Below are 14,614 nucleotides of genomic sequence, written 5' to 3'. Positions count from 1 at the left end.
TTTTTTTTTTAATTTCTAGGATTGAATCCAATGACTTGCCTTTGTTGGCTGCTATAGCAAGTACTCATTCCCCATATGTTGCTCAAATACTCTTATAAACTAAATTCTCAGGATAGTCATTCCCTTAAAGTACAGTTATGAAAATGGGAATGTTGAATGAAGAACAGAGGTGCCAAACACTGGTAAAGGGGAGCACTGATGAAAGCAGGTGATGACTGTACATTCTACCACCTTCCGATTCTGATTTCAGCCGGATGTTTTATCGGAGGACTTCAGTTTACATAACAAAAAAGGCATTCAGGTTTTTCTTACAAACTCGCTTCTGACATAAATCAAGAGACTGCATCCTTGCATTTTATTTTTATTCAAAGGACAAAAGTTAACACTATGTGGCAGACCAGGTGCTGCCATCCAAAACGCTGCTCAAAACCATGAAGTACCAGTTAAAAGAACAAGTGGGTTAGAATGGATTTTACAAAACTATGCTTGTGAGTGTGGTGTGGTGTATGTTTCTTTACTGGGGAGGAGGAGGAGCTGTAAACTCTGTATATAGCATTCCTATACAAAAGTGTATTAGGTGGGACATGATTTTCTTGCAGAGCATACATGATTTTGTATAGTAGAAGTGATGGGCTCAGAACAAGGAACCTGAATTCAGCAGCCAAATGTCATGGGAATGGAGGTGTGCATGAGGTTGATGTGACTTCTCCTCTTAAGGACGAGGTTGAGAGCTGTGGCTGCTTCTATTTTAATGAGGAGGCATTCAAATGGGCCTGTGGCTACAAGTGGAATGGAATGGACTTCCAAGGGAGGGATTTTGTGGGAAAGCCTTATGGAACTTCTGCTACAAGTTTACATTTGTTGCTGATGCAACTTCAGTAACTGTTGATTTTCTGTATGACTGTGGTCCTGGGAACTAAACTTGTTTGGTGTCATCAAGTATTGCAATCTTCCAAGGAGTATGAATTTGAAAAACTTGTGAACGATGCCAGTGCTGTGAGCGCATGTCCATGTGCACATACACCAAACAATTGGCACAAACTGAAGACAATCGTATTGGGGAAATACAAGACAACGAATAACCCCTACCAAACCTTTAGTCAAAAGTATTGCTTTTTTCCAGCTACAAGTTGTCACTCTGAGTAGGAATAAAAGAAGAACGTTGTTTGAAGGAAAATGAAATGTAGGGGGCAAACCCCAATACTTGATATTATTCTGAATGTTTGCAATTACCCTTTTTTGATTCTACAGAAATCTTGAACTATCATCCAGGTGCCTTTCCTTACTAGGTTAACTACTCTGACACCAGAAACTACTTCTCCACAAGCTGATACTGGCCTTTGGTGTTTCTAGAAAGCAAAATAAAATTTTGTACTTCACTGTTTTCACGTGGTTGATTAAAATGAATGTAAAAAATACTTTTTTTTGCATAAAGCACTGTTAAGCTGGATATGAAACTATGGACCAGACTGAGGAGAGAACAAAGGATCAAAACATTCTTAAATGGAAAACTCAATGTTGGACTGTTCTGTTGTGAGCCACCTTGAATATGATGTCTGAAATTGTCATCTTGCAAGCAAATTCTTGGCAACACAATTGCTTGAAAATAGTGAATTCTAATAAGAAACTCCTGGTCACCAGTTGTGAGTTCTCCTTTTTGGTGGTTACAGATTTTTAACACTGAAGGGACACACTTTTATTGAAAGTGTTTTTATTTCCTACTACCTTGATGTTTGGACTTTTCTACAGTAAACTTTCAATGATTTGAAATAATGAAATGTGCTTATTGTGAATTGTTTAAATGTGATGGGGGTCTTGATTAACCTTGTGTTGCTTTTTGAGGGAAATAGGTAGACTGGCCTACTCTGAAAAGAGGTTGTTTCCACTTAATATTCTGATACAACACTTCTAAAGCTGTTCCTTCTATGCTGGTTTTCTGACCTGACATTCCAAATGTTTCTTTTATTGCATTTTCATACTTCTCCTTACTATTCTGCCTAAAAAGGATAAAATCTTTCTATGGTTCAGGTTTTTTCCTCCTGCTTTATAGCAAAGCAAACTTTTCATATCTCTGGTCTGTGAATCCTATCTGCTGGAAAGTAAAGTTACCTCTGCATATGGCTTTTAGCAGATACCACTTTCTATTTCACAAGGTTAAAACAAAGTAAGAACCATAGAGCAAGTCATGTGTTCCTAAACTACCCTCTTGATGGAGAATGTGTGTGTGCATGTGTAAGACTATGAAACTGCTTCTCTGAGTGTATATAGAAATCCTCATGTACTTTATTTCATGTCACTCTTAAATAGTAGCCGAGATCATTAAGTCAGTCCAGTTCTTTTAAAGTGGGGTTTTTATCTGAACAGACTCTGAAAGTTATTCAAAGAAATATATGCTAACATAAAGTTGTGCTTTTGTTATCACAGAGTTTACTAAAGAGGACAGAGATCTGCAAACATTCAGTGATTTCAAGATTAATACCATAATCGATAATAGACCTGATTTTACCACATCAACTGTTTGGAAAAAAAAAATAAATCTGCCTTTGGGCAAGACATAAGTTAACTTCATGGTGGCATGTGAGCTGATGGTCAAAAGCACTTGTATTTTCTTCAGCCCAGGCTAAAACTTTATAGTTCTTGCTGCTTTCTCTAACATTTTGCTGCTCTTCAGAAATTACACATTGAACTATTTTATTCTCACAGTTTTAGTTTTGGGGGAAAGAAAATTCAAAATGAAAGCCCTTTATTACCTTTAAAAGGCTTTAGACTAATGAAAGCTAATTACATATTTCCTCCTCCACCAAATGTACTACCTCAGTTGACAGGATTCCACTTTCTAGGGCTTTTTTTTTTCTTTTGACTCTAAGTCTTTAACTTGTTTTCAGTAGCATCTTGATGTTTATGTAAATTGGTGTGGCATGACAGGGCAGTAAGTATTTACAGATGTGTTTTTTAGACATTTTTAGGGCATGTTTCCTGTTTTATTTTAATAGGATGAAAAGTGATATGAATGTACAGCTGTGTTGAAAATTGATAATGTAGCTTAATTTTCAAATATTCCAAAGTTGTTTTTATCAGTATTATGTAGGCTTTTTGTAAACTTAAATACATATTTTCTTGCTTAGGTGGGAGTGCACAGTCTGTCCAAAATCCCACATAAATGCAGTTTACACACTGAAATTTAAAGAATGTATGCTATTTTCAGGCAAGACTAAACGTAGGGGAGGAATGAACTGCAAAATTATAAAATTTAATTGAAATTACTTCTTTAATCCCAAACAATACCAAGATTTAAACATTTTAAGTTGGTACGCTCTGAACTAATTTATAGAACTTGCTTTTGCCCCCAAAAAACTAATAGACACTGATTCTGTAATTAATATTTCTGATGGCATCCTCCAGAATTATAGATGGATTTTCCCCACTCTGTATTATAAGCATCTTGTAAATTCAAAACCTCTTTTCAGATGCATCAAACTCCTGTATATAAGATTTACACAAAATGATCACTTACCCTTCAAGTATAACTTCTATTTCAGTTAAAAGGACCCAAATAAAAATCAGGTCTGAACTACTGAATATAGTCTAGACATTTTCCTTAATTTTTTTTTTTTTTTTTTTTTTTAATTTTTTTGGGGAGGGGGAGGGGGCTGTTGAGGTCAAATGAGGTAATTTGACATACATGGCAAGTTTTTCATAGTAGAAAAATGTGTGTTGCTATTGCATGTTTGGAGAACATAGGCTTTTTTAGGAATGACTGAATACCAATGTCAAACTACATGTTTTTTTTCTTATAGTTGTTTATGTACGCTATCATTTTGGTCAATTTCTTTGCGGCATTTGGTGCAATAAACTTTCTGAAATCAACAGAAGTGGTATTTGGTATCTTCCTTTTTAAAGCTTCTGAAATTGCTGTTTTTGTTGTAGCTGAAGTCTCACAGGGCATGGATTATTAGATAGCCCACTAGCAAAGTAATTGACAAGAAGTGTCTAACAGGAAGGCTGCACAAAATTTGGAACTTTGTTGAACACTGTTGTCATCCTTGGAAGTTTTACCCCATTTACATGTAAACAAGAGCTCTTACAGTGTGAAAAATATGGACAAAAAATAGTGGAAAATGAAGACTGACTGTTGGAATAGGTGATGCAGAGGTTCCACATACTTGTGTTGCTGGTACTTAGTTCTTTCCACAAGCATTTGAGCTACCTGAAAAACATGTTGCTGTTAGATAATGAATACAGTTTTTAAAATTGCTCAACTGAACTGGAGTGAGTGACCCCTCATGTCTCCTAGATTCTGAAATGGTTAGTGCCTTTGGATCTGGTTTAGTTTCAAATAAAGTGGTCTTTGATTTTTCTCAGATCTTCCATGACCTGACTTTCCATTTAGTATTCTGAAGCTTATTGGAAAATCCTTATTTAGAAATAAAAAGAGAAATAAAATGAGATGATCAACTGTATTTGCGCTTCTTTGAGCAGGTCTGAGTTAGTCTGATTTGTAGGGTCTAAGCATTTCTTACTTCTAGACTAAAATGCTTGTTGTTCAGGCTACCAAGGATTGGAAGTAAGACAAAAAGCCCAGAAACTTTGGCTTTGAGGACATGATAGTGAGGAGAAAACCCAATTACCTGTCTGTTTTTTCCTCCTGTCATACCAGCTGCATCAGCAAGCTGCTTATTCTCTACCTTGCTCATTGAGTCCCTTACAGGCAGATGAAGTGTGTTGGCTAAAAAACCAAAATGCTGCCGGGTTAATATGCTTACTTTGGCTCAAAGGGACTAGTGAAGAGATGGGACACCTCAGCTAGGAACAGAAACGTAGTGAGACTGCTCTAGTTCCTGACCTTTTTGATACTTGTGAACTGTTGGACTGTCTTGGTGATTTGTGCAGTTCACCAACCTGTTTTTCCCTACAGGCCTTGTAAGACTCCGTGAAACTCCTCTGCTCTGATTTCACTACTTTAAAAAAATTGTAGTTAAGCTGTTGATCATATCAGCTGGTTGAATTTCTTTTTAAAGGGCACTTAGCCAGTCTCTCAGAATCCAAATCTTCGGGATGGTGGCAGGTTAGGAGGAGGGAGATGTGAAGGCTAGCAGACATAAAGTAGCCAAGCACTGGGAAAGGGTGGAGACCTGCATTAATGGATACTTACATGGTGTGGCTGAGAGGGTGGTCAAAAAGCTTTTAAAACTGAGAGCTGCAAAGGAAAAAAATACCTAGATTTGAAAAATCTTCAAACTAAAGTCAGATTCTGTGATTTGTTCAGAAGATGTGAATAGAAATAATACAAGTGTTAATAGTGAACAAGCAACTGAACTGTTTTCCTGCTTATGTAAGTGGCTAGGAGGATCACAGATCTGATGCAGGAGGTCTTCTCAGATGTAAAAATCGGTTTCAAGGCTAGAACAGTAAACATGAACTGTATTCCAAAGTAACTAAGTCTTGTACCAAAAATTCTGTACCAAAAATTCCTACTTTTCTCTCTATTTGAAAAAGTTATATAGCAAAGCTTTCTGCTGATCATCTGTGCACCATAGCCTTTTGTTTTCTGTACTTATATCTTTGAAGAGATCAACCAGGACTGAACATACAAAACAGGATTTTGAATATAAAGGACACAAAGCCAAGTGACAAACCATGAGACTGTGACCTGTAAGGCTTCTGATCCCATATAAAATTAGCTTAAGTGGACACATGCTAGTAATCCACATGCTGGAAAATTACTCTTATAATAGTTGCAGTCAGTTGTCTGTCTGGCACAATCCCAAAGCTAAAACAGTTTAAGCAGTACGAGTAGCACTTTGTCTCGAAATCCTAAAGGTCAACACATGTCTGAAGCGCTTAGGAGTGACAGTCAAGTACTCAAATATAATCTCATAAACTGGATTTTATTCCATTTGGAGCTATGAAAGAGATTCCACTGTGATCTGACAAAATGGTGTTTGAGAGAGAGCAGACTTCCCAGAGAAATGAGTTTCTCACCAAGGAATAAAGCTCCCTCTCCCATGGAAAGAGAAATGGTCGTGGATGTGGAAATATGAAGTGATACTTAGGTTTGCTTGAAATCTTCCCAGGATGGATTGGTGTGTTCTGATAAAAGTGCCATAGTGTCAAGGGCTGGGATATTTTTGCTCACAAAAATGTTTTGCCTGCTCTTGGATTGAATTCCAAACCTGCATATAACAAAACTGTTTCAAATATGTTTGTAATGTTACCATTTTAGCTCTCTTTTGCTACCTCATCTCTTTTTCCCTAGGCAAAATGAGCCTGAGAAGTTTTCTTTTCTGTGTGTCAGATAAATGTTTTAATTTTTGATTTTCTACAGTATTACATCACTTTTTTTTTTCTTTTTAAAATCTGCATAAGCCCTGTAAACCTCAAAATGGTCAAATCTAAAACTGTTCACTTTAGCTTTGAAAAATATAGAGGAATGTAGTTTATTGAACTAGTTATGTCCTTGTGTACAAATGGAACTTTTTTGACCTTGAAACACAATTGCTCTGAAAGCAAAGTGAAATTAAAAATCACATTTCCAAACCATCCCATCTCCTGCCCTCTTTAAGGGACTGACTCATATAAGGACATTGCAGTCATAGTGCAGTTGCTGGGGGGGAAATAAAACAAAAATGGAATTAGCACTGAGAGAAACCTAACTTTTTTCCTTTGCCCTTTTGTTACTGCAATTACACTTCTGGCAGTCTCCTGTCACAGTCTGATGTCCCTAACGTGGAAAGGGTGGCTGAACCCCAAGGCTTGTTGAGCTGGATGCCGACCTACTGCTGTTGCCAAAGCCATGGACTGAGCAGTGCCAGTACAGCTGGGACATAGCCACCAGTATTCCAGGTGAGTTTGCCAGGCCTCTGGTATTTAAACCATTTGTGTTACACCGAGCCATGGCTGCACCCCAAAGATAGACAGCTGCCTCTGGTTTGCCGTGTGCTATTTTCTTCCAACAAGAATGCAGCAGTCTCTCCTGTTGCTCAGGAGTGGGTAAACACCACAAGCAAAAGATGCAAAGCCCATTTGTAATGTTGCTAAATAAATTCTGAGTCTTGCAGGTAATTTGTTGGCTGCTGGGAGTGGCTGCAGGAGTAGCAGCACATTATTATATGTTTGAATTAAATAAGCTCTGGTTGCTTCCCAAGTGCAAGTGCTGATGCTCTTGATATATGGGCAGGCTGGTAATTAAAGAATGCTGTTCTTGTCTTCACAAGGCTTCCTGTCCTGAGCCTTGTGATGTTTAGAGTATATTGCTGCAAAGGACCTAATCTAACTAGTTCATCCCTGGGATCATGCTAAACTTTAAAGGGAAGCTGGCTTTCCTCCACCCTGCCTTGTTTCACTTCAAATTAGTATTCTCTCTTTTCTTCTAAATATACAAAGCTTTTTTTGGCTTGTCTATTTTTGTGACCAGCAACTGGTCTGCTAGCCCTAAAAAAAGTTGGTATGGGCTTTGCGATTAGGGCTGAGATTTTAGATCTTGGTCTAGTTGGAGGGCTAAGAGCTGAATGGTCCCACCCAGGAGGCAAAGCTCTTGAAGGAGATCTCCCTCGGAATTGTTGTCCCACTGAACCCAGGCAGCAACCTGCACCTGCAGTTCATCTCGCTGCATGTTGCTGAGTGTTGCTAAGTGCCATTATTTTCTTAACAATTGGGGACTGTGCTGAAAAGAACAAAGATGTTAATGGTCTGGGGTGAAGTCACTGCAGCGCCAGCCTGCCCTTTGCAGTGTGACAGTTCCAATAGTTTGATGATGGTTGGCTGCCAAAGTGCACACAAACTGCTGCCCTTCTTTGAGCCGTGACGCAGAGCTGGGTCGCATTGTAGCTGAGGTTGAAATGTGAACTTTACAGGGTGCTGGAGTTGCTCAAGTTGAACGCAGCTTTACATACTCTGTGGTGATGTGTAGCACAGAGCATCCTGATAGCACAGCTTGTCAGTGTAGCACAGTGCTTTGCAGCAGTAGTGAGATCATCTCTGGATTTGCTAAACCTGTTTCTACTCACTCTGTAACACAACTTCGTCTCGGTGCCATGCTGGGTTAACCACACTGATTAACCATTCCTAATTCTTGACTAAGCTTGACTGGTGGCAAGTTGGGAATTTTCACCCTCTGTCTGTGGCTCATCGTAAAATCAGCTCCTGCTTGTTTTCTCAGCATTCTGGTAATTACCCCTGTTCATTACAGAAAGATGGGGAGATTGGCCAAAGGTACTGCAGGGATACTGTGTCAAAGGTTAGTGCCTCATCTTCTGAGTCCTCAGATGATGACTTCATCATCAAACAGGCCTACTGGCCAAGCTGGGCTGGGGGGGATGCATACACCTCCCTTTTCCCTTCCTGGCAATTGCTTTAAAGAGTCAGAGACATCGTATCTGGCATTCAGACATATATTTTGTGAAATTTAAAAAGAGAAAAATATGTGCTCATTCTTATATACTGTGGACAATTACAATTCTGCCTATAAGGCTGGTTTAGCTAAAGTATCTGCCACATGGATGCTGCCAAATAAATGTATTTTGCTTTTGTGAGCACCTGCTTCTTTGCTGTGATGCATCTTTATTTTTTGCTGTAGATGTATGACTTATGTAGGAAAAAGGAACTCATGACAAGCAGCTGAGCAACACTTAAGGAGACATAACAGGAGTCAGTAATCACCAAAGGGAAGTGCTAGTTTTCAGAAAAATGAAGGCAGAAGCAAGAGATCAAAGTCTCTGAGTGAGTTTCTTGTTTGAGGCAGTGGGAAGGTGTTACAGGCAAGCATGTGGATCGTACAAGATGTTAACTTAGTGCTTCACAGAAACAGCTAGTTTTTACACATAGGCCTGCAGGTATCTGTGATGATGCTGTGCTGTGGCAATGCAGCATGTTGATATCTCTCCATTTTAATAACGAGAACAGTGATATTATGCATTTTTTTTCTTGGCATTAGGCGTATGGGCTTAAATATTGCAGCCAGTGTTATGGCTTTAAACTATGTGAAAGGATAGGAGGCAATATAAAAATGAGCAAAAAAGTAAAAATATGGGTCATAAATGCCATTTGACTCTGTACCACTGTCTGAGTTCCTGATTCAGTCTTGGTGCTGCTTGTTTTAATCCATGTGGTGGGAAACCAAAGATGAAAAGCAACCATGACCGGACAAGATGTGACTGTCATTCTCTAAGGGGATAAATTGCCATGGCAATCCTGGCTGTTGCTGTTGGGGAGATGGCTGACTTTGGCCAGCTGCTGGGTAGCTGGAGATGTTGAATCCCCCTGGGGATAAGGTGCCTTTTGGATAATTAGACAAGCGTGCAAACTGTCTCAAAACAAAGGCCATTAAATGATTTCTTCCTGCTGCTTGAGATTAAGTAATGTCATTTGTAAAAGTGAATCCCTGAGAAACACCAGCAGTTTTTGAAGGATAGTAAATGCCAAGCCCAGCTGGAGCCTGAATTTTTCCCCCATGTCAAGGGGAAGAAATGCAATGTTTGACAGCAAGAGAAAGAGAAGGCTGGGTGCCTGCTATAGGAATAGTATTTATAGAATCCCAGAACAGTTTGGGTTGGAAGGGCCTATAAAAGGTCCTGTAGTTCAACCCCTCCCTGCAATGGGCAGAGATATATCTTCAGCTAGATCAGGTTGCTCAGAGCCTCACCCAGCCAATAAACAGTATTTGATCTTTGTGCTCATGATGAGGATGAGGTTGGATCACTCGGCTCTCACCCAGTGCAGGTACTCCTGCCAGCACAAGGGAAGGGGCTGCAGCAGGGAAGAGGACAACAGGTGTGCCCCTTTCACTGAAGTCTGCTTAAAGCAGTGATGAAACCAGAATCCGGGGCAGTGAGATGCACCTTAGTTAAGCCAGTCTGACGCTGATCCCTTGTGTTTCCTGGTGGAAATACACCCTTTCCCACCTGCTTGCAGTAGGGGTCAGATGAGAGTTGCTACTGTAACGCCTTGAGGATCCATTGCCAGGATGAGTAGAAGCACGACTGTCCCTTCCAGCATGGGCTCCCCATTACTCCAGGGTAGCTGTAACAGGAAAACTGCCCCCTGAAGGGCTGGTGAAGTACCAGAGCTACAGCTGGCTATAATACCAAAACGTGTTTTGTGGGACCGGTGCCAATCCTGCTCCATTTCCCCAGCTGCAGTTAGTGTAAAAGCTGGTTTCAGATTGCTTGCCCAGCTCTAGATTGGCATCAAATAGCTCAGTTTTGCAAACTCCATTTGCTGTTCATGATGTTTTTATCAGATCTGATTGTTATTCTGCCAGATTGTCTAAGGTAACCTATGGAAATATATCCTAATTTCTCTCTTCCTCACCACAGAAGCATCCTGTGAGGGTAGCTGTCATTATTTCTGACCTTAATACCATGGTAAGAAGAGGAGTAAGTCCTGGAAAATTGCAGAATATATTCGTTCTGTATCCATTATTTTCACTCTGCTCCCTGGCCATTACAGAGCATCAGGGATATGGGATATGGGGCTGGCAGTGGGCACCAGCAGGAGCAGGAACCACTTCATCCAAGTATCTCCCACAGCTGTGAAAGCTGCAGAAGGGCATTGTGTAGCTCTTGTTTCCTTCCAGAGTGGAGTCCCTGTTCTGTGTGAATTATGAGCACAATTGTCAGTGCTCCCAGCACCAGTGAGGGAAGCTGCTGATAAATGAGGTGCAGTAGCAGCAGCTGCAAAATTGCTGTCCTGCTGGCTGGGGAAAGGCAAAGTCATCAGAGAATTAAGATGAACTGCTAAGCATATTTTGCACTCAGAAGGCAATTCCATAGGAATTAAAAGGAAAACACTGCCATATAGAAGTTTTTCTAACTTCTGCTGCAGCTACAGCTGTTGTTCTTCAGACCTAGTATTCCTTCATGCAATGAACTGCCCCCACACAGCTTCCTCAAATAGGATCAAAAGGGTCAGTTGGAAAAATCTATAAAGAGGTGGAACAATTCAAAGAAGAATGCAGAGGCTTAGAGCAATGACTGCTTGGAAATCAAGGTCAAATTGTGCCTTAAGAGCTGAGTACACCCAGGAGTTCAGACATCTTAAATCAGACCCTAATGATCATGACTGGGTAGAAGACAAGAGTCCACATGTCTTTTTAAACTGCTGTCTTGTGCGTGGAAATGTGACTGTGTGCCACCAACAGAGAGCAAGAAAATGCTGTCTTCTTCCTTCAAAGCTTTGTTCTGCTCTCATGAGATTGAGATTTCACACTAGTTATCCTATAAAAAAAAAGTCCATAAGGAACACTAAAGTAGTAGTAGTAACCACTTGAGCTGTGCTGTGTTTGGCACATCGGAGTGCCACTGGTACTCGGTCATCTTGTTGATTTAGAAAAAAATTACAGTAATGATATCAACCCCAAATTTGTTTTTCAAACTTATACTTCAGTGTGACTTGTTCTCAGTTATTTTGGTCACATGTTTCTGCAGTTGAGGGCTTGTGACTGTTTATACCTTTTGCAGTGTGTTACTTCAGTTACACATGATATGTAGCAAACCTTTAGTTTCTGTGATTTACTTTGCAGCTAGCTTCCCTCACCCAAGGGAACTGCAATCTATTAAAACTGTGCCTTTTAACCAGCAGAAGGAATGGAGTTGCCTTCTGCCTTTCATTTCTGCTGGCACCCAATGCTTTCTGGTGTAGTAAAAATTCAATTTAAATTACCAGTAGACCAGCTACACTGATGAACTTTGAAACACTATGACTTTGAATTAAAAGCAATTTTTAGCATAGGTCTGACACCATGCCATCTCAGATACAGCATAAAGAACTTGGCGGAAGTCTGTTTTGCCAAGCAGCTGACTTCTATCTGGTCAACATAAAGTAGACTTAAGTAGAGCTTTAAGACTAATTCTCTGTGCATTTCTCACTTGAGATCATGAGCAGAATGTGAGCCCTCAGGCTCTGAAATCCAAAGATGGGTGTCTTCTAAACCAGCTCATCTGCAGAGCCAGCCACAGCCTGTGTGTCAGGTAGGGTACAGTTTTCTCCCATGAGTTGCATTGGTGTCTGCAGGGCTGCAGCAGAGCTCTAGGCTTAGGTTTGGCCTTTCTGCCTCAGATCTAATACCTGGGCTACAGCATTTTTCTCTTCCCCCCAGATAAATCCCCCTTTCTTGTATGGGCAGCACTGCTCTCTCTTGGCACAGGTAAAGGCAGCCCAAGGGCAGGCCAGCGGGTGGTGGCTGCCAGGGACACGTGAGCAGAGAATGATTTACTCCTTTAACTTGACAGGTCTAGGCTCTTTCACCATCTCTGTCTGCCCAGGGATTGTGAAACCTCCTAGCACACTGCAAAATGCCTCAACTATAGTAATTTCTCTTCCCCAAAGGTATAATAAGGTGAAAAGCTGGCCCCTCAGCCACTGGTTCAGTACAGCTTCCATGAGGCTACGGGGCAGGGTACGTGCCTGATTCATTTCTCTTTCACAAGACTGCCCGTGCTGTGGTACAGAACAGTGTTATTCCCAGGGGCTGGTCTCGCTGAGGTTAAATACGTGCCTTCCTTTACCAAACTGCTTTCTGCAATTTCTGCACATTTCACAAGAGGGTTGAGTTACTGGTGAGTAAAATTTACAGCCAGAAACCTCAGGCCCTTTAGAAAACAAAAGAAGAGCTGTAAGGAATTACATGTGTTTCAAAAATTAATTTTTAGGTGTTCTGACATGCAAGTGTAACCAATGATAATGACAGTGACTCTTCTTTTAAAATAAACTCTTTGTGGCTGAAAAATGTGACCACTCTAACAAAACAAGAAAGCTTAACCTGCAGAAAAGCTTAACCTGCAGAAAAGCTGAACCTGCAGCCATCACTTTGGCTGTTCCATAAGCTCCCTTGGCTAACAGGCTGTATTTGTGCTGTCTTACTCTGTGACAAATGTGCTTGGTGCCACAGTGATGTCACAAGTCTGAGCCAGTGGTGCTTATGGCTTCCAGCTGGGCTGCTGAGTGCTGGGAATACCACAAGCCAAGCAGGTCCTGGGTTTGGTGGAAGCGGTGTCCAAAACCTACCTCATTTCTAATGCCTCCTGTCTCAAATCCATTATTAGTCAGTAAAATGTCGACCTTGTCTGCTGTACCTCAGGCACAGCAGCCTCCTGGTCATTTTTCTGAGCTGACTGCTGCAGTTGGCTCAGCTCGGGTGGACTTTCTTTAGGGACTCAGATAATAGCTGGTGCTCACTATTGTGCAGTTGAAGTCTGTGTTACTGGAGAAGGCCTGATGTGACTCTGGCTGAGAGATGGCGGCCAAATTTAGGAAGAATTCTTGTTCTGATGAGAGGAGAAACCCCAGGGAGATGTTTAATCACTGCAGCTTGAGTGATATGAATGGTGAAGTTTTTTATCCTTTGTGTTAACAGTGACATGTCATAGTGTGCAAAGTGCACTGATCGAGTTACTCTGTTCTCTTAGCGGCCAGAATTCTTTCTTTGCTAACCCTACTCTGTTTATGGTATTTTTTTCCTCATGTTCATTTTGGTATATCCAATATTATGCAGCCAGCTTTCCCAGGCAGGTACCTGGCCATGCTTATGAAGTTTTTGGAAGGCCACAGATCAACTACCTCTTTCCATTTACCATCTCAGAAGGGAAACTGCTGAGACAAGATTGTTCAGGAATGTAAATGACTCCTTTGTCTATGCTGCAAATGAAGATACATAGATAAATGTCACCCATGGGAGGCTCCTTTGGAGACTTTTCATGTCCAGCACTATCACTTTGGTTCATGCATTGCAAGCCAACAATGTTTTCATACCTGAATTAGGAAATGAAGGATTTAACTGATGAATACATGCATGTACTGTCAACAAATCACATGTGTGTTAGGTTCATCTGCAGTGCAAGGTTTGGGGATTACTGGAGTGCTTCTTCCTGGTCTGGGGACTGGACTGGAAGGCAGTAGAAGGCTAATGGTGAAACCTTGTTTTTCAGGCTGCTTGATGTGAAGAGAGCAGTGTGCTCTGTGACCTGGCTGCAACAGGGTGTGCAGGGGAGCTGAGCTCAGCATGCGTGCTTGCATGCACGAGTTTTCAAGAATTCTGGCTCTTCCCCTGGGGAGAATGCTCTTCGCTCGCCTTTTTCACTTCAGAAGGAATAATTACCAATGTTCGTGGGTTTTCTTCATTTGAGGTAGGTAATATGCAAACCATGGTGGCACATGCAGGCTGCAGTTTCAGAAAAAATTGCTTGAATTTAATGTTGATGAAAATCTAACGTTCCAACTTTGAGTCAATGCGTCATGTGTCAGGCTTTCAGCAGCATTAAGTTGCCAATACCTATAATAAAATCCTTATCCATCTGGCTATCCTTAGCCATAAAAAACAACAGAAAAATCTCAGCTACCATCCAGCTCTAAACCTGTTTTCTTACTGAACCAATCTGGTTGTATCATATGCCATTTAAAAGCTCATATCAATAACAGAGATAAAATCAGTGCTTTTGTTTGAATATTTTGCCTCTTGGAGCACTACTTTTCTCTCAAAATTTGCCCTGAAAAAGAGAGCATCTATTATGATTTTTTTCCCAAGTTCCATGAATAATTGATGTTTAAGATGTTCATAAGCAAAAAAAAAAAAAAAAAAAAAAAGCAAAAAAAGCTTGTGTGTAACTGATAGGACAAAAAT

At 40.6% G+C, this 14,614-nt stretch overlaps 1 protein-coding gene across 7 annotated transcripts in view; it reads left to right on the top strand.

Annotated features, from left to right (window-relative positions):
• The window catches only part of FNIP2 (folliculin interacting protein 2), a 60,755-nt gene extending 46,701 nt beyond the window's left edge, over positions 1–14,054 (top strand). For 6 of the 7 annotated variants that reach the window (XM_088056297.1, XM_005517593.3, XM_014261793.2 and 3 more), the window contains one exon: positions 20–3,867. In XM_088056297.1, the coding sequence (XP_087912423.1) occupies positions 20–98 (79 nt within the window). In that variant the 3' untranslated portion in view covers positions 99–3,867. Of the gene's footprint in view, positions 1–19; positions 3,868–6,698; positions 6,844–13,922 lie in introns of those variants that run through there. The other variant, XR_015772654.1, reaches the window with a different exon arrangement.
• Positions 14,055–14,614: the final 560 nt, after the last annotated feature.

The sequence above is a fragment of the Pseudopodoces humilis genome, chromosome 6 (genome assembly GCF_049639895.1).
Source record: "Pseudopodoces humilis isolate 2021_Gansu_Grassland_sample_001 chromosome 6, ASM4963989v1, whole genome shotgun sequence".
In the NCBI taxonomy this organism is placed as follows: domain Eukaryota; kingdom Metazoa; phylum Chordata; class Aves; order Passeriformes; family Paridae; genus Pseudopodoces; species Pseudopodoces humilis.
This window is presented reverse-complemented; position numbering and strand designations above follow the sequence as displayed.